This window comes from Protopterus annectens, chromosome 11.part0 (genome assembly GCF_019279795.1).
Source record: "Protopterus annectens isolate FY-2018-M chromosome 11.part0, PAN1.0, whole genome shotgun sequence".
Lineage (NCBI taxonomy): Eukaryota > Metazoa > Chordata > Ceratodontiformes > Protopteridae > Protopterus > Protopterus annectens.
Genome location: NC_056745.1, coordinates 458,933,805 through 458,953,708, shown reverse-complemented (window position 1 = coordinate 458,953,708; position 19,904 = coordinate 458,933,805). Strand labels below are relative to the sequence as shown.

At 42.7% G+C, this 19,904-nt stretch overlaps 1 protein-coding gene across 1 annotated transcript in view; it reads right to left on the bottom strand.

Annotated features, from left to right (window-relative positions):
* Positions 1-19,904, bottom strand: part of PAWR (pro-apoptotic WT1 regulator) — a 1,695,887-nt gene that overhangs the window by 699,880 nt on the left and 976,103 nt on the right. Inside the window, exon 4 of the mRNA XM_044087959.1 lies at positions 12,573-12,607. Coding sequence (XP_043943894.1) covers positions 12,573-12,607 — 35 coding nt within the window. The remainder of the gene's footprint in view (positions 1-12,572; positions 12,608-19,904) is intronic.

Here is a 19,904-nt window from a genome sequence, read left to right as displayed (position 1 = left end):
TAGAGCAAACCTCTCAATCATTCAGATTTCTGCCTCCCAATTTTAGTAATCATTCATAAAATTTGTGGTTTTCTGTAAAATCATTGAGGACTGAAGTAATTAAATAATGACAGAAATTTGAGTTTCAGACTTCATATTTTTCTGTAAAAGCATGCTAATGCAAAACCTGTTAGCTAGCACATAACAATAATTAAGATCTGTCTCAAATTTCTGGACTTTGTCCCCCAATTATTTTTGGTTGCATCCAAATTTCTTACTCGAAGAGGTTAAGAGGTCTGCAGTAGTACACTTCTCAAAACTAATACAATCAGTAACAATGGCAAACGGCAAGGCAAATATGCACTGCAAAGGCTACATTGACTCCACACTGATGAATAAATGCATGTAAACATGGGTCCAGAATACAAAGTCAGTTAACACCCAACAGATTTATATCTCCTCACTTAACATGGCTTCTACCTGCACTGAATTCACATGTGATGTCTATACAGTCAAATAATCAGCACCTCTACTCACAAAAGGTTTGCAAAGAAATATGAGAAGTAGGACCAATAAAGGAGGCAAGGAAAAGGGCTTTTCAAACTTACTGATGCTGAACTGATCCTTCCTTAATCTGATGCAGAGCTCTATAACCACATACTCCCATGACGGATGCCAGTCAGTTGTATTATGAAAAACATATTTATAGCTGGGAAGCTATGACACCACTTCCATGAACTCTAAATTTACTACCTTTCAGGTCATAATAAATCAAGGAAAATGGAAAAACATTTAATCCCTCTATTCCCCAAAGTACTGAAATACCTTTCAGGGGTAGCACATTTAGACATCGGGAGCATGGGAGGCAGTCTCTTCAGACCAGGGGGGGGGGTCTCCGGAGAAACACTTGAAATAACTTTTGCATTATTTGCAATGGTCTACTAGGGCAACAGGGCAATGTGGTCAGAGAATCTGGCACTGATATATCAAAAGTGCGACAACAAGGAAATAACTGGATGACAATTACAAAGAAGCACTTGAAAAAGTAACCACTTGCACTCTGTGCTTGTGGAAATAGGTCTACAAACAGCGAGAACAGGAGGAAAGTTGTCTATAACATGTGGTAACCTAGTTACATCAAGGTATACAAAATGGCCCATCGTGGCAAAGAAGAAGAGGAATGTGTGTATACATGGGAAGAAAAATGTATAGAATAAGGATGGTAGAGAAGAAACACCAGTCAGTAACTTCTGACAGCAGAGGAGGAAGTCAAGATCTCTTAAGAACTGGTGATACTCGACAGTACCAGATATGGGGCGGGGACAAGAAGACAGCACCAGCACATGGTGAAGGTGAAAACATGCACGAGGTAGAAATATTTAAATCACTGCGAAAGTTACACTGCAGCAGTAAATGAGAAAGAGAGAACATCCTTGTAGTACATGGAGTATGGTGATTATGCTAGAATTACAGGATGTGTTAGCATCCATTTTCTAAAGGACACAAACTCACGAACTCTAAAACTCAAATTTATGTCATTCAGTTACTTCGAGCCTTTGTGGTTTGTCCAAAAAAACACAGATTTTATGAAGAACTGACCAAAAATATATATATGATTTATTTACCAAACAAATAGGTTAAACATGGGTACAGGTCAGACAGCATCTGGGCTAGTGACCACACTACAGAGCAGCTGATAATCCCCAAAATGTTGCTGCATACACAAAGCAGACATGGCTGCAGGACAGCTGGCTTCAGGCTGTTACTAAGCAGAATAAGAACAAGCATGAAGTGTGGCAGGAACGAAGTATAGCAGAGGAGCATGGTGGGCATGGAATGAGTAAAGAAGGGAATGAAATCCTATCAAAGGAGCATAAGAAACATTGGTATAGAAGACTAGGATGACTAAACAGATAGGGCAGGTGGTAAGAAATTATAAAGTACATATATGCAGAGCAATAAGTGAGGGAGAAGAAAATATAAGGTGCTGAAAAGAAAAATAGCAGCACAGACAATCTCTTAATCCAAAGCTGTCCCGGAGAAAAAGAAGTTATGTCTTACCATAACATTCCACCTATGTTGTAGATCTTTATTCATTCATTACTGTTAGGACTTTGGTTCCGTCCTCGGAACCGACACAGCCATTACCAAGCTTGTGCCAGCCAAAAACTCTCAGCTAAGACCTACCCACGATGCCCCTCAGATCGAGTTTGCCCACCATTACAGTACAGAAATAATAAAAAAGAGACAGTAGGAGGCTCTTTCTGAGCAAATACCTTAACGAACAAGGAAATCCTAAAGTCTACCAGGAGTCCACAGGCAGGGGAAAGGAGGGCGGGAAGTAACGAATGAATAAAGGTCTACAACACAGATGGAACATTATGGTAAGACATAACTTCTTTACCTGATGTTGTAAATCTTTATTCATTCCTTACTGTTAGGACCGAGTCACCAGGTACTGGAGTCCTGGGTGGCCCAAAGGAAGGACATTCCTGACCACACTAGAACCAAAAGATGGTCACCCCCTGGAGGCCAAATCCAATTTGTAATGAGTGATAAAGGTATGAGGTCTTGCCCAAGTGGCTGCTGTGCAGATATCATCCATAGAGGCTCTGGAATGAAAAGCCACTGAAGTAGCCATCGCTCTAGTAGAGTGAGCCTTTATTCTGGAAGGTAAAGGCACTTTATTCTGATGGTAGATGAAAGTAATGGCATTTCTGAGCCAAGAGGATAAAGTCATTTTGGAGACAGGCCTACCCAATCTGGGTCCTGCAAAGGCCACAAACAACTGATCCGTTTTTCTGAAAGACTTAGTTTTGTCCAAATAGAAACAAGGTGGCCTATGAACACATCAAGGATATGCAATAGGTATTCCCCTCTATTTGAATGATGAGGGAAGAAAACCGGAAGGTGAATAGATTGATTAATGGAAAACCTACAAATACCTTGGGCAAAAAGGAGGGGTCAGTATGTAGGGACACTCTTTTCCCTATGAAAAATCAAGTAAGGTCTCGACACTGGGCCTGCAACGCAGATAATCTTCTCGCTAAGGTAAGGGCTACTTGAAGTAGAGTTTTCCAAGACAAAAATTTCATATCACATGAGTTAGAAGGCTCAAAAGGAGGACTTGTTAATGACTGAAGCACCAATGTCAAGCCCCAAGGCTCTATAAGAGGCTTGGCAGGAGGTTTAACATGTAATACTCCTTTCATGAAGGTTTTTGCACAGTTATTGTGACATAACAGAAGAATTGTCAAATCCATTGTGAAAATTTGCAATAGTTGCTAAATGCACGGTAAATGTCAATGCTGAAGCTCCTGTGTGCAATAGGGCAGACAGGTATTGTAGGATCTTCTGAATAGGCATGGAAAAGGGGTCTATGTTATAGGTTCATAGGTAGGTAAACAGGGTATCGGCCCTGGAGCCTATACAAGCCCAGACAAAAAGATACCCTGGCTTTTGCCACCCAAGAAAATTATTTTCCTGTGCCATTGTCGAGCAGAGCCACAGAGGTGATCCCAAGGGTGAACTTCCTATTTCCCATCCAATCATCAAGATTTTTCTTGAAGAGTGCTAATGAGGAGCTTTGTTTGACATAGATAGGTAGTTTATTCCAGAGTATGGGAAGTCTCTGGGACAGGAATCTATCCCCTCTGGCATGTTCTGTTTATTGTGGTGACAAGGTTTAGGTCCCTAGAGCGTGTAGCTCGGAGGGTTGGGATTTCTTTAAGTGGAGCATTCCAACAGCTCTGGGTTTGACATAGCTTTGTATGTTAGGCAGAGATCACCTCTGAGTAGGCGATATGCGATGAAGTAAAGCTGGAGTATTTTGAGACTGTCTGCGTAGGGCATCTGTTTGAGGCTGGTAATCCTCTTTGTGAGGTATTTCTGCGGCCTTTCCAGTTGTTGTAGATGTCTTGTGAGGTACATACCAAAAGGGGCGTTGCACTCTATAATGGGTCTAATGAGTGATGAGTAGAGGAGAACAATGACTCTTTTTTTCTGGATGAGAAACCTTTTGTGATGAGGTGTGCCACGTAGAAGGATTTCCTGACTACTGTATCGATGTGATTATCAAAAGGAGAGACTACTGTCCACCTGTGTCCCAAGGTCCCTTATCACACTTTCGGTGTTAAGTATAGTACCACCTATGTTGCAGTTCATGGGTACAGAGTTTTTACCAAAGGGGATGACAATGCACTTTTTAGCATTGAGCTTGAGGCCATGGCTTTGACACCAGGCATCTGTCTCAGTGAGGCCCTTTTGTAGGATGTCCACATCGTTAGGAGTTTCGATTATGGCTCCTAGTTTGCAGTCATCTGCGAACTTCATTAGCCAAAGACCTTCTGTGTTGGCCTGTACTTCAGAGAAGTAGATACCAAACAGGAGAGGACCCAGGACTGAACCCTGGGGTACTCCACTCGTCACTGGTCTTAAGTCAGATTTGGAGTCTGCTACTTTCACAGTGTGGGTTCTGTCAGTGAGCCAGTTGGCAACCCATCTTGTGACATAGGGATTTATACCTAGTTTAGTGAGTTTATCTATAATTCCAGAGTGGGGGATGGTGTTGAAAGCTTTGGCAAGATCTAGATAGGCTGTGTTAACCACCTTACCCTTGTCTACGGCTTTGGTGACTGCTTCAAAGAAGTCTATCAGGTTTAGGAGATATGATCTGCCGTTTACAAACCCGAACTGGGTGGGGTCCAGAGTTTGGAGATCACCAATGTCTTTGTTTATAAGTTCCATGATGATACGTTCCATAGCCTTGCACATCAGGCTCGTCAGGCTAATGGGGTGGTAGTTCCCGGGGTCCGTGGTGGCTCCCCCCTTGTGGAATGGGATAACCATTGCTGTGCACCATTCAGCAGGCACAAAGCCTGAGGTAAGGCTATGACTGAACATGGTACTTAGGGTGGGGTGCCAGTTCATTCTGTAGTTCATGTAGAACGCAGCCTGGGATGTTGTCTGGTTCCATGGATGCTGTGTTCTTGGCTTTGGAGAGTGTGTTATTTACCTGTGCAGCCATGATTACAGGAAGTTTGCATTTTTCTGGTATAGACATGGGCTCTTTAGGGGGTGAGAGGGGGGTAAAGTTAGCACTGAACCTATCTGCCAGGATGTTGGCAATATTAGTTGGGTCTGTATATTTAGTGCCATTGTGCTGTAACTCAGAGCAGATCTGAGTGTTGCCATTGAGGTTCTTGACATAGCTATAGAATGCTTTGTGGTTGTCTTTAGAATCAGTGGTGATTTTGTTTTCATAACTAGCTTCGGAGGATTTTATCAAGGATCGCAAGCTTCTTACGGAGGCTGACCAGGGAGCTCCTCCACTCATGGGATTTTACTCTCTTTTGCAACAGTTTCTTCCTTCTGTTGTACAGTTTGTTTATGGCAGGGGACCACCAGACTGGCTTCCTTTTTTTGGAGGATAGCATCTTGGTTCTGTTTGGGATAGCACGATCCATGCACTCATGTAAGTGCTTATAAAGTGCAATTGTGTAGGATTCAGTAGTCATAACTGTATTGTCCATCTGCATGGGTATCATGAAGTTCACCACTTCTGTCTTAAGAAGCATGAAGTTGCCTTTGGAGACATTTTTTACCATGGCTTCCTTAATGGGGGGTGGGGACAGGATGTGGATATCTAGAGTAATTAGCTTATGGTCAGATTGGACCAATGAGGCGTTGACTTCAGGTATGGAACACCAGTCACTCATGTTGGTAATGACTAGATCTAGGATACTGTTGCCCCTGGTGGGGTGTGGATAAGTTGATCCAGGGCATTGGAGTTTATGAATTCCAGAAAGTGTTAAGCAAAGGAGTTGGTACATGAGTAGTTTTCCCAGTTAATGGTGGGGTAGTTGAAATCGCCCATTATTAGGGTGTTTGGTTGAACCCTAATATTTTCCAGTACATCAAGAAAAGAGGAGTGGGAATCCTGGGGCATGGTGGGTGATATGTAGCAAGCTACAATTTGGATTGCAGTTTTGTCCAGAGATAGTTGCACTTGGATAGCCTCGGCTGCATTATGCTGAGCAACTAGCCCGGAGGTGTGGATATCCTTAATGAATATGGACACACCTCCGCCTTTGTTGTTCCGATCCAGGTTACATGGCCGAAAAGTGCGGTATGAGTTATAGCCTGGTAGTGCAGCGGTGCTCTCTGCAGCCTTGAACCAGGTCTCAGTCACTGCACAGATATTGATGTTCTTCATTTTAAGGAATGCCTCGAGTGAGTGCATTTTGAGATTTAGACTTCTAGCATTGAGCAGCATCACCTTCAGTTTTTGCTTGCCTGTTCCTGTTACGGTGGTGAATTTGTCATTTGAACCTTGCCTAGAAAAGGCACTACAGGGGCGGTAAGAACCTTAGCCAGTATCCGGAATCCCAGGGGTGACAGGTGTAGGCCATTTCTGGCAAAGCATCATGGTCTGTTGACCATGTCATCCCAGGCAGACAGATACTGGATCCCTTTAGAATGGCACCAGAAGCTTAGCCAATTGTTAAAGTCAATCATTTTGTCCTTGTACTGCGGCATCATTCTGGGTGATGGCAGAATGCTACTTAGGGCTAGGGTCATACCTGCCTGGGCTTACAAGATCAGAGAGCTCTTCCATGTCTCTTTTCATGTAGTCCAGGGAGGTACTTCTCAGGTCGTTCACACCAACATGGACAATGAGAGAGTCATATTTGTACTTGTTGTGGAGTGACCTGAGTGCATGGGTTATGTGGCAAATCCTGGCACCCGACAGGCAGCTGACAGTAACCTTCTCCTTGTTTAACCTGGTGAGTGGGACATCAGTGTGCCTGACTATAGAGTTACCTATGACTGTGTTGGGTACGTTGTTTTGCCTTATTGGCTGTGGTTGAGTGGCACACTGAGTCTGCAGGCTATGTCTCATTTTGGGTTGTGTTGGGGGTTGGAGGTTGCTTGCATTTCTGCTTTAGAGGTCTCTGTTGCTTGAGCAGATTATTATTGAGAGCCTCTACGAATGTTATGATCTTTTGCCCATCTGGAGGAACCTAGCCCACTTACTACAAAAAATGTTCCTGGTGGAAGGTTTGTGTGAAGCCAGAAGAATCTCACAAACAGGAGATGAAATATCAGGTAGCCTGGCAATCCTCAGAAGTGGAGAAACCAAGCTGTGAGTTGAGGCTGTGGAGATTGGGGTGAATCAGTCCCTGAGGATGAGACAGCAGTCTTTGGGATTGATCCAGGATCCACGGGCTGTGAATCAGGTGAGGCCATAGGAAAGGGAACCAGATATGACGGGATCAATAAGGGGCAATGAGGATCACTCTGCTTCCCAACCTTTGAGCTTTCTGGAGGATGAGAGCAAACAGGGGAAAGGCATACAACAGACCAGGGCCAATCGTGCATCAGAGCATCCCTCTGTGATTCCCCCTGAGGGGGGATCAGGGCAACGTAGCTTCTGCATTTGTTGTTTAGGGGAGAAGAAAACAGGTCTCAGCAAGGCCTGCCCCAACAGCAGAAAATCTGATCCGTTATTATAGGACTGAGGGACCACCTGTGAGGCATCAGAATGTTCCTGCTCAGATTGTCCGCAATAAGATTGGAACTCCCAGGAATGTGCGTTGCTATGAGAAAGTAGTTGGAAGCCATCGCCCAGTGGCAAATTCTCATGGCCTCCCGACACAGAGGGTAAGGCCTGGTTCCGCCTTGTCTGTTGATATACCAGACTGACATGTTGCCAATTGAATTGCAATGTTTCCGGAAGGAAGGGATGTGTGGAACGCTTGCAATGCTAAGAGAACTGTTCTCAATTCCAGGACACTTATGTGCAAATTGGCCTCCATGGGGGACCAGGTGCCTTGGACTGTCTTTACGTGGAAATGCCCCCCCCCCACCCTAACAGGGAAGCATTCATGGTCACCGTGGCCCTGGGCTGGGGAAGGCAGAACGGTCAACACCAAAGATTTGATTCTGGAATCATCCACCAAAGCATTTCTTTCTTGCAAAGGTTTGTAAGGCGTACCATGTGGTCGAGTGGGTGGGTTAAGATTGACCATTGTGATGAAAGGAGCCACTGTACTAGGTCTCATGTGCAACCTCACCAGTGGAGCTAAGGTAATGGCTGCTACCATAGATCCCAACAGCTGTAGTACAAGGCATGCTGGTACAAATGTCTATGGAAGGAGGACTTGAATCTGGCTCATCTTTGACAGCCTGTGAGGAGGAAGGGAAGCTTGGCAGGATGTTGTGTGGAAGATTCCTCCAATGAATTTCAGTGCTCTTATTGGAGACATTTGGGATTTGTCTATGTTGATCGTGATACCGAAGTGAAAAGCAAGGCCTTGAGTGTAAGAGAGACTGAGAATGAGAAGATTCCTGGTTGTGGCAGTAAGAAGCCAATCGTCTAAATATGGAAACACCTGGAATCTTTGTAGCCGGAGATGAGCTACTACGACTGCCATACATTTGGTGAACACTCTGGGGGCTGCCAAAAGACCAAAGGGCAGTACCCTGAACTGATAGTAATTGGCTCCCAGCAGGAAGCGGAGAAATCTCCAGAAGCGTTTGTCCATCTTTATGTGGTAATACATGTCCTGGAGGTCTATAGAGCACATCCAGTTGTCTGTCCCCAGAAAGGGGAGGATGGACTGAACCATGACCATCTGGAACTTTTGAGGTTTTATGAATTTAAGTAAGCTGAGATCCAAGATTGGTCTCCAGTCCCCCATCTTTTTTGGTACTAAAAAGAACCTTGAGTAAAACCCAGATCCTCTCTGATCTGTTACGACTGGCTGGATGACTTTTTCTTAGCAGCTTTTCGATTTCTAAGGCTGCAGCCTCCCTCTGACTGGGTAGGACATCGGGGATTCGTTTCATGGGTCTGGGAGTAAGACTGAATGGGATATGACAGCCCCTGGATATTATTCTCTGCACCCAAGTATCCATTGGTATAAGCTGCCAGGCATGTAGGTGCAGGGAAAAATCGATCCCCGACTGCTTCCAGAGGAAAGCAATTGAGCTGCTGTTCAGGATCTCTGGTAGTGTTGGTCTGAGAAGGAATCGCTAGCACCCTGGTTGCATGGACCCCCTCAGCCCCGAAAGGGGCGTCTCCCGGATGAGATGCCCCCTTTGCCCCAGGAGGACTGTTCATCACAAGTGTCACGAAAAGATCCTTGGGACTTCGTGAACCACAATTTTCCTCCCCTCTGGTTCCTGGAATAGGATCTCTGGGGGGGTGTGTGTGTGTGTGTGTGAAAAAAAACATATGCCCACAGCAGACAAGGTCTTTCTGTCCTTCTCAGTACATGCTAGTGTGTCTCTTACTTTGGGGAAAAAAAGGGAAGATTCGTCAACAGGGGCATTAACAAAGGAAGATTTAAAGGGGTCCACGAAATCACACAAACGCATCCAAGCATGCAGTCTCATGATGATGCCTGATGCGGCTGCCTGAGCTGCCCCCTCTGTGGTGTGAGAGATTAAGCACATCGAGGAGTGCGAGATGGATTCCAGGGTAGCCAGCTGAGAGGCAACAGTATCACGCACTTCACCAGACAGAACCCCTGCCAAAAAGGCAGACATTTCTGAGATTAGGTCTCTTTTGAGGTGAGTAAAGTGTGCCAGATAATTCAGCGATCAAATGGCAAAGGTCGCTGAAGTGTAGGCCCGCTTCCCCAGTCTGTTCATAGCCTGAGACTCCCTGTTTGGGGGATGAACAGTGGAACTATCTTCTGCCAGTTCCCTCTTGGTGCCTGCTGCCATGACCATGGAATCAACTACCAGCTGCTTGGACCAATTGGGCTTGTCTTCAGGGGGTGGATAAAATTTTATCTGGCCTCCAGGGAATAGGTTCTATGTTGTCCGAGGCCTTCCAAGCACACTGCACAATATGTTTAACAAGCTCATCCACAGGTGGGGTCACCCAGGAAATAGATGGCCGAGCACAGAAGGCTTGCAAGAACACCAATTCCTCCAAAGAAGGGTTGGAGGGCTTCCGGTCTCCCCTTTGCTTGAGGATCTCGAGATCATCTCCAAATGAGATGTCTTCCAGGGGAGACCGTGGGAACCCTTCTCCCTCATCGCAATCTGGGTCTTTGGTGATGGATTCCTCAGGGGAATCGAGGTGCTTCCTCTTGCACAGTTTCTTCCAGGGTGGCTCCCTAGTGGGATCTTCTGAGGAGGACTACAGAGAAAAGGTTCCCTTCAAGGGAAGGTCTTGCGGCTCCCGTGCTCGGGATCCCAGAGTAGGGGGTTGGGACAGCTCCATGCTAGGGTTCTGGTGTCAATGCCAATGATGCCAACTGCAAGCCTGTTGAGGCAAGGACCCTCTCCATCACCTGGAAAGCAGGCCCGCCCGAGGAGGGATGGGAGCCCAGAACTGAGGACAACCTCGAAAACGGGGTCACACCCTGCCCTGAAGATCCAACCTCCAGGTGAGGAGCTTCGAGAGGAAAGGTAGCTGCTGGGGGAGCCATGGCCGTAGACGGCACCACCAAATAAATAGCCACCAAACTAGGAGCCTGGGTGCTGACAGCTCAATCACCGGTCCGAGACTGTATCAGTTTCAATGGAACCAAGAGTAATCGGTGCCGACAGGGAAGCCTCTGCATTCGGAGCAGAGACAGAATGCACTGCGATGGCCATTAGTACCAAAGTTTCTGGGGTCTGGGAGGTGGCCGGAGGAGGATATACAGGTGAATATACCATGAAAGCTTCCATTCCAAGAGGGAGGGAAGGAAGACCTAGCAGGGGTGTGTAATCCTCTAGCTGCCAAAAGCTGGTCCACAACCCTCACGATATCTTGTTCTGAAAGACACCTGGTGGATCTGAAGGAAGCTGCCTAAGGAGATTCAGGTATATCAAGAAATGGACTAAACTGGTGTCCCAAAAAGGGGTCATAAGTGGGAGAATAAGTGGAAATCTTATTGGGTATCTGGCTCTATCAGACAGCATTCTTGGCACACTGAAGAGCTGCCCTGGGTCTTAGAATTAATTATACAGTTCAATACTGGTACATATAACAGACATGCTTAAATTTGGGGTTGATGAGTGCAATACTTTTGAAATAAAAAAAAACTTTTTTGGATCTATTTGCTACTTATATGTATGGACATTTATTTAACTTGCACTTTGTTTAAACTATTTTGGTACTTTAATCTTGCCATAATTGTGACAAATTCATTTAGGAGGTGAACGAATTCCACTTGGACGTGTTTTGCGAACACTAGCTAGATGCTCATCATTATGTTTTTGTCATCTTACTCATTTCTGCAGGTTTCTGTTGCTACTAATATTCTCCTGTATAGCAGCTGTAAAGGCACTGTATGGATAATTAAAAGTCACCACATAATCTTGATCCTTACACACACGTGGTCTCTTCTGAAATCCATCACTGTTGTACCAGTGACATGATAGCAAAAATTCAACACATCCTGCGGATTCTATTTATTCACGTTTTCTATGTGAATAGAATGGATTCAAATATACACTTTACAACCATGATCCAATATAACACATCAAAACAGAAACAAAAAATATGAAAACTTGTCAACACAAATCTGGATACGTCTCCTTCACAGATGCATTTATTTATTTAACATTTGTTAACTAGGAAAGTCCGAATGGGACAGAGCTCATTTTCAGTGGAGGCCCGGGGAGAAATGCTCCAGATGCATGACACAATGTTTTCGGTAACCAAAAGATGTTCAATGCCATGAACTACCAAGCTTAAGTGAAACTAAAAGTCTCGACATGCCAATGACTATATGATGAAGTCCAGCCCAACGTCTGCATCCACCTTCAGAATTACAAAAAATTTTCACTCTTAGGATTTCAAAAAAGTTACTTTGTTTTAGAAAGAATCACATACTTTGGTCATAATTTTATTTTCATGTCTAGGCTATAGAATGTTCTATTTGGAGAAACAGAGCAAAATGCACATCAGCTTTTTAACATCTTTAACAAAGCCATACAAAATGTAGAACCAAGTAAAACATGAAAAAAATGCCAGAGGTGGCTACTAAGGAGTAGTAACATATGCATAATTCAGCAGATGGAGACTTCATAAATTAGGACACTGTCTTATGGACAAAAACACTGCCTCACGTTACAGGAAGCAATGCACATTTTTCACTTTTAGGGAGAATAGGCAGCCTACTTCAATTTCACCTTTACTTTTTCATCTATGCTCTCTATGGTCCACAAATTTCCTGTAAAGATGAAAAAAAATTGAAAGAGAAGACAGACAGCAAAAAAAAAAAAAAACCCAACAAAATACTAGCAATGATAGCAGGCAGAAGTCAGGTCATTTAGACAGAACAGGGATTTTTCTTCTGTTGCAGGTATCATCAAGACATCTGAAAAAGACAATCCAAAACCTTTGCACAATTTTGTCTCTTCAAATTTTTCCAGGTGCAATCTATCAGAAGTAGAATATCATCAGTTTTAAGTTAGCATATTAAGATCTTAAGCTAAATGTCAGTGCCTAATGATGGGCTGACACAGTAAGTATTCATGCCACATCTTACAGTATTTCAGGCCATGACATTAGGCCCGGTCATTCTTTTACAATACATAAAAAACTTGGTTGGCAATACCTGCATATTTTAAACATTAGCTCTTACCTTTTAAATCTGCTTGCAGCTGTCCTATTGGTGTCCTGTAAAATCAAGAAAACAAGGAGTTATTGACATAAATACTAACACAAGTAACATTTTACAGTTTACCACAAAACATCCTGCAGTGGCAAAGACTTCAGAAATCCGTGAGAATCTATAGGATTTGTAAATTCTGAAATTCAATCACTGGATGTACCAGGGGCATTACAGCAAAAATTCAACAAATCCTGTGGATTCTATTTATTCACGTTTTCTATGTGAATAGAATGAAACCAAATATACACTTTATAACCCTGATCCAACATAACAGATCAAGACAGAAACAAAAATATGAAAACTTCTCAACTCAAATATGGATAAGTCCCCTTCACAGATGTAAACGCATATGTTCATACTAGCATGGGTACTGTTGCTAATGACAATTGCAGAAAATGGACTCAATCATTGATCCATCAAGTATTCAATGTTAGATTACAGGCTTACTAAGTTACTTCCCATATATGCATATACCAAAATCTCCAACCTAAACAAAACTGGACTTGCTTTACAAAATATATTTTGCCAAGAATTTTATAGGTGCTAATGTATGGTACCATAACTGCTTATTTTCAGCTGTGTTTATATGTTTAATGTCTTACTTCACACTGGTGAAAGTTGCTATTGTGACACAAGCAGACTGGATTCCTTTGTATGCCACCAAACTCATGCATGTATTACCTGAATGGCTTGTGCTACCACATTGCATCATCTATACACTCTGTGTACTACAGTTTTCTTGTGAAAAATCCCACCAAAAAGACAACTCTAGCAATGTATGTGCAACCCCCCCCCCCCATAAGGACTCATGTCTTGGGACAAACATGCTTTCCATGTTCATCAATATAAAAATAAGCTACCTTTCAGGTGCATAATACCAGTGCTGCCTTTTTTCTTTCTAGAATAAGGCACAAACAAGACTCCCAATGCTTCATGTCAGATGAATAGCTCAAAGAAGTTCAAACAACTTTACCTAGAAAAAAAGTAGCCGAGAGTGCTTTTTATTAACTGGGTGAAGGCCAGTAGTATCACCCATCATTAGTGATGAACTCTGCTGGATGGCCTTACTAAATCTTACAGTTTCGACTCTCTCTCTTTGTATGCCACACTCTTCATTTACCTGTGGAGCCTAGAAATGCACGGTGAGTTCCAAACATGCTATAATGCTGCACTTTAACTCGCACAGGTAGCTTTCGGTTGACGTATCCTCTAATAACACTATTTATCAAAATCTGTCACTGTGAATAGTAGCATCGGCAACAGCTACAAGCTGGCAGTAATCTTCTCAGTAACAGTTTGACAAAGTTTACAGAATAATATATCCATCATGTTTAAAATGATGTACGCTACATAACCACTACGTTGTCTGGTACATGCTGCATACCCACATCATGGAGTTTCCATAGCATTTTATATCTGCATGTGCAAGACAGCATCACTGTACAAATCAATTTAAACAAGATACAATTAATATAGCAATAACCCATGCCTGGGTGTGGGCAATTTTGGATTTACCCATGGTTGGTGTGGTTTGGTCACGAGGGCGAAGCCAGAGTGGCCAAACAAAGCCAACTGTGGGTAAATCCAGCATTACCCACACCCAGAAGTGGGTTATTGCTATTATACAATGACATTATTTAAGAAAAAAAAATAATTACTTTTCTTGGTACTTACCTATTATCGCAACCAGATTTTTAACCACACGATAATACGTAAGTAGCAATACTTGTTGACAGTTGTGCAGCTTCTAAGACAGTTTGCAGTTCATTTGGACAGAACACAAAAAAAACGAGTATGTCACACTAATTTAAATAGAATAAAATTTGAATTACCGTTATACAGAAACAGCAGCCCAATTTGTCTTATTTCGCGGACAAGCACGATTCCGAGCATGACAGCTTTGTGTTTTGTACGCTGTACACAGTTAACGGCAGTCTGCCAGTAATATGTCTTCAAATGATGGGCACTCAGTTTTTAGGTAGACAAAGTACCTACCCTGCTAACCTACACTCTTCAAAACCTCTATAAATGAGATGGCACACCATGGACGGAAGGTACAGTCCTGCTGATTTTTAAAGTGGTGCAATTCGTACTGTGATCTCGGAATGACTTCATCTTTAAGTGGAAAGGGGTGTGAGAAGTTTTAACTGCTATTCTGTCAATGTGGTAATGAGATACAATAGTAAACTGAATGCAGCCACAAACACACAAATGCAAAAATAATGGCTTGAAAAGTGCTGAGAAGCCACACACAGTAATGACAATAGAAGAACACAGCCTACAGTTGTACTGAGAAGTAGTTTGCAGACACGAAGCGGAGAGGTACGCTACTGAGGAAGGGGAATTTTGCTGTTGTTCCTCTTCCTCCATCTCATTACCACATTGGCAGAATAGCAGGTAAGACTTCACACACCCCTTTCTACTTAAAGATGTAGTCGATCCGAGATCACTGTACGAATTGCACCACTTTAAAAATCTGGTTGCGATAATACGTAAGTACCCTTTTCTTAAATAATGGCATTGTATAATGCCTTCTTGCTGCCCTTCTGCAGCTGTCTGGTATTCTGCGCCAGTTCTGATGTACTGCGCATGCGTATGCCTACGCATTACATCAGAGCTGTGGGCAAAAGCAACGGAGAAAGCAAGATCTCCGTTGCTTTTTGCAAACTGTTTCGCTATGTTAAATGGGTTTAACATAGCAAGACAGCTTTAAAAAAATCAAAGGAGAATCCCTGTTGCTTTTTTAAAGCTGTCTCGTTATGTTAAACCCATTTAACATAGTGAGACAGTTTTGAAAAAAGCAACGGAGAAAGCAAGATCTCCGTTGCTTTTTACAAACTGTCTCGCTATGTTAAAGAAGTTTAACATAGCGAGACAGTGTGAAACAACGGAGATCTTGCGTTCTCCGTTGCTGTTAAAAAAAAAAAAAAGAAAAAAAAAAGAGTTATAGTAATGAAAAAAGTCCGGGCGACCGGACCTTTTTCCATTACTATAACTCTGATTTACAATGTGCACGCTGACCAATCAGCGTGCATGTTTTTGAATATTAATCAGGAGTCGTCGTGTAATATAAATGTTTGGAAGCCACCATTCAGTAAGAGCACAGGTACCAATCACCAGGCACTGCTAGTAATGTGAAGTGACAAACCCTGAATTATGTATCTGAAGCTGAAATTCTAATCCACTTTCTTCAGAGGCAACAATGATTCTCAGTCTGTATAATCAATACTTAACATATGCACAACTTCACCAAACAGCACCGGTTTTTCAACAAAAAGACAATGAACATCAAACATACATTATCAAACTATGCCTGTGCCCATTGTTCCCCTGTGGATTACAGCACAGCATTCTATTTAAGATATTCTAAACATCTGAAAAAGAGGCATTACTTTTAGAGATTCAGTTTTAAAGAGTATTGTCTACTTCATATATTCTTGTACTGATGAGATTGGCTGGTAGGAAAACATTGGCCTACTTCAAAACACAAAATAAGGTTTTTGAATTGCTAGTAGTTTTCCTTTAAAGGCAACCTAAAACTGCTTATGAGTGAATACTGCTGCTACTGTCCAAAGGTAAAAGTCATTTTATACGACACAGAGGGGAAAAGTGAAAGTGTCCATGAAATGAAAATAAATGCAAGACTCTCTCAGGCTTAATCTGCCAACAGTTCCCTTCAGAAATAAATCACATTTTTCGAGTTGGCTGCTGTAATTCCATTCTTTATGACAACTATGAAATATGCCAGTAGTCAATAGCTCAGTGTCTCATGACAGCTTTCCAACAAGAATGTTACAAGATAAAATAGCAAAAGAAATGCTGTCTTAAAGATTTCTTAACTCTGCTTCTGTATGCCTATAAGCCTTCACCTTTCTGTTTAAGATATGGTGCAAGACAATGTCAGAAGAGATGTATACAATCTGTTTACCTAACACTTTGGATTACAAATTATTGCATCAGATAAAACAAGCTGGAATTTTAACAAGCCACTTGTCTATAGTTAGAACAGATACAAAAAGTATATTATAATCATTAGATAAGCACACACATTTTTTAAAAATGAATTGTAAGCTCCAAAACCACACCCATTTTTTAAAACTTGACTGAAAATAACTGATAACACTGTCTACAACTTCACAGACAGCTCCAGCCTTTTCATTATGTTTTGCTGCTTGATTTGCTTTTCAGTGGTAAACTACCAATCAACACGAAGTCTGCTTTGTCAAGTTTACTTAGCTGGAAATGTCCCATCTGCACACATTCTTGGCATTAAAGCGAAGGCACATACCTCAGGGGAGGTCACTGACTGGAGTACTGTTTATTAAAATGAAGCCATAAAATGCATCAGTTCCTTGTACTCCAGACAGAGCACATTTTACACCACCAACTTGTCAAACTTGGAGAATAAATTATTTATTTTACTCTAAAAGTCTTATCTGTAAACTACACAGAAGTAAGAAAATATGATGGCCTGTAAATGGATGCAAGGAACAGTTACATTTCAGAGAAACAGACATGGAAAAGCAGATAGAGAATTTCCTTCACAAAGCATTTTTCCTTTGCTAGGATTAACCTACCAATTCTTACAGAGTGCTGTTTCTGCAATCTCAGTTTAAGCATGCCCCACTTCCCGAAGTGCGCAAACAAAAAATATTGGTAGCCATACAGTACTGTCAGACAAAAACGATCAAAAATGAGGAATTCTGGTATACTCTGTATCAGATAACTTATTGATGGAAAACTTCTGTGTCAATTCCAATTTACATGGCAGCATTAGAACCACAAATCTGAACAATACTGTCACCTCTCAAGTCAGCAGTGTCAACCTTTATGCTACTATTTATTGTAACTTTACCCTGTGAAGAGCAGGTCCATATATAACGGCATGATCAACAAAAATCAAAACACTGCTTTACCTCCTAAAGCACTTGGTTTGGAATATATACAACTTAAGATGCAAACACAATGCCTGTTGACCAGCATCTGATTTCCATGACTTACATGTGTACATCTGGCATTATACATAAACTCTTAACAAGTGTCTTTGTGGGCTTTTCCTCAGGTCCCAAGTGAAAATGGGACTGGCACAACAAGGATAAGACAGTCAATTAAAAAAAAATTATTATTTATACTTTATTCAGCTGCTCTTACTCTTAACTGTCTTCTACCTTAGTTTGCTGTTCAGCGTGCTCTTAAGTACCCAAGTCCTCTTATTCTGCACTTATTACTGCTTGTTAGTAGCTTGATTAATTTACATGCTATTCTAAGCATCTTAGTTTTGGTTTTAGCACTTTTGCTTTAGGCCAGTTATTTTACATTTAGGGTTTTTGTGGACAAACCCTGCTCTTCCTAAGTCCACCAAGTATTCAGAGCACTATGTCTGGACAATTCCCATCAGTTTCCCCTGCCAGTCTGATTGACATGGGCATAATGAGACAGTGTAGCAACTGCCTCATGTTCATAGACAGTCCCCTTCTCCTAACACATAATTCTTCCACTTGCGAGAGATGCACCTACATCAGTAAGCTGGAATCCATGCGCTCTCACACCACATTGAGTACTACTGACAAAGAGGAGATTGTCAGCACAAACACCACATCACAGAGTCACACACCCACCTATGCAGGGGTCCTCAACAAAAACTTACCTAAATAACAGAGACCCCCAAAACACACTCACAAACATTCCACACAAAATGCCAATTACGTCGCACACAGTAGTCAACACACCAGTGACTCAAAAACACAGCCCATTGGGCATAACAATAAACCAACGCAGCCCATAAGGCATAACAATGGTGTCCCCTTCACCAAGCTCAACAAGAAGGTCATGGTCAGTTGTTTGTCAGGCGCTAGAATCCACCACATCACGCACGCACTTAAGTTTCTCCACAACAGGTACAAGTATGACTATGTCATTGTCCATGTTGGTGTGAATGACTTGAGATGTACCTCCCTGGACTATATGAAGAGAGACATGATTGAGGTCTGAGACTATGTGCTCCAGGATGGTGAGACCCTAGCCCTGAGCAGCATTCTGTCTTTACCAAGAATGATGCCAAAATAACAACAAAAAAATAATTGACTTCAAAACTGGCTTAGTTTCTGGTGTCTTTCAAAGGGGATCCAGTATCTATCTGCCTGGAATGACACAGTTGACAAGCCTCGATGCTTTGCCAGAGATGGCCTCCACCTGTCACCCCTGAGGTTCCGGATCTTGGCCAAGGATCTTGCCTCCCCCACTCTGCCTTTTTATTTAGGCTATGTCCCAACATGAATGATCTGTCAAATAGCAAATTGAAGGTCATGCTGCTCAATGCTAGGAGCCTTAATCTGAAAATGCACTCACTGGAGGGTCTCCTCACACTGGAAGATGCCGATGCCTGTACAGTCACGGAAACTTGGTTCAGGGCTACAAACAGCACTCCTGCCTTACAAGGCTATACCTCATTCTTCACTTTCCGACCCCAAAATGAGGTCGGAAAGACTAAGGGTGGTGAAGTCTCTATCTTCAATAAAGACAGGCACACCTCCAGACTGGTTTACCAGCATGACACACTGGAATTACTCTAGGTACAACTGACAGTTGGCAAAACATGCATCCAAGTTATAGCCAGCTACAGACCCCCCCTCCATGTCTCAGGACACCCACTCCTCCTACCTGGACCTACTTGACTCCATCAAGGTACCTCCTAACACCCTGATCCTTGGTGACTTCAACTACCCCACCATAGACTGGGTGAACTACTAATGCACTCAACCAATGACTTCTTGACTTCATCAACTCTTAACACACTAGACCAGCTGGTCTCATCCCGCACAAGAGGAGATAACATATTGGACTCACTAACATAGATGACCGCTGCACCACTCCCATAGTATGTTCTTCCCTGGTGAGATCAGATCATCAGTCTGTCTCAAAGTTTCTATCCCATCCAACTCCTCTTCAGCCATAACCAGCCTAAAAAACTTTTCAAAAGCTGACTACACCCTCCTAAGGGAGGGTATCAGCAGCTTCACACCACCGCTCTCCTCAGAGGATGCAGACAACTATGCTGAACAGTACACCAGTGCAGTATACAAGCACCTGTACAACTGCATGGACTCAGCCATACCCAACAGAACTAAAACCTACTCCTCAAGGAAACACAAACATGTATGGTAGACATTCTCTCTCAACAGGTTTTACAACAAAAGGAAGAAACTGTTGTCCAAGGGTAAAAAGGAACAAATTCCAGATCGGAAAATCTCCCTCCTCTGCCTCAACAAGCAAATTAGATCACCAGTGAAAGTCAAATATGAG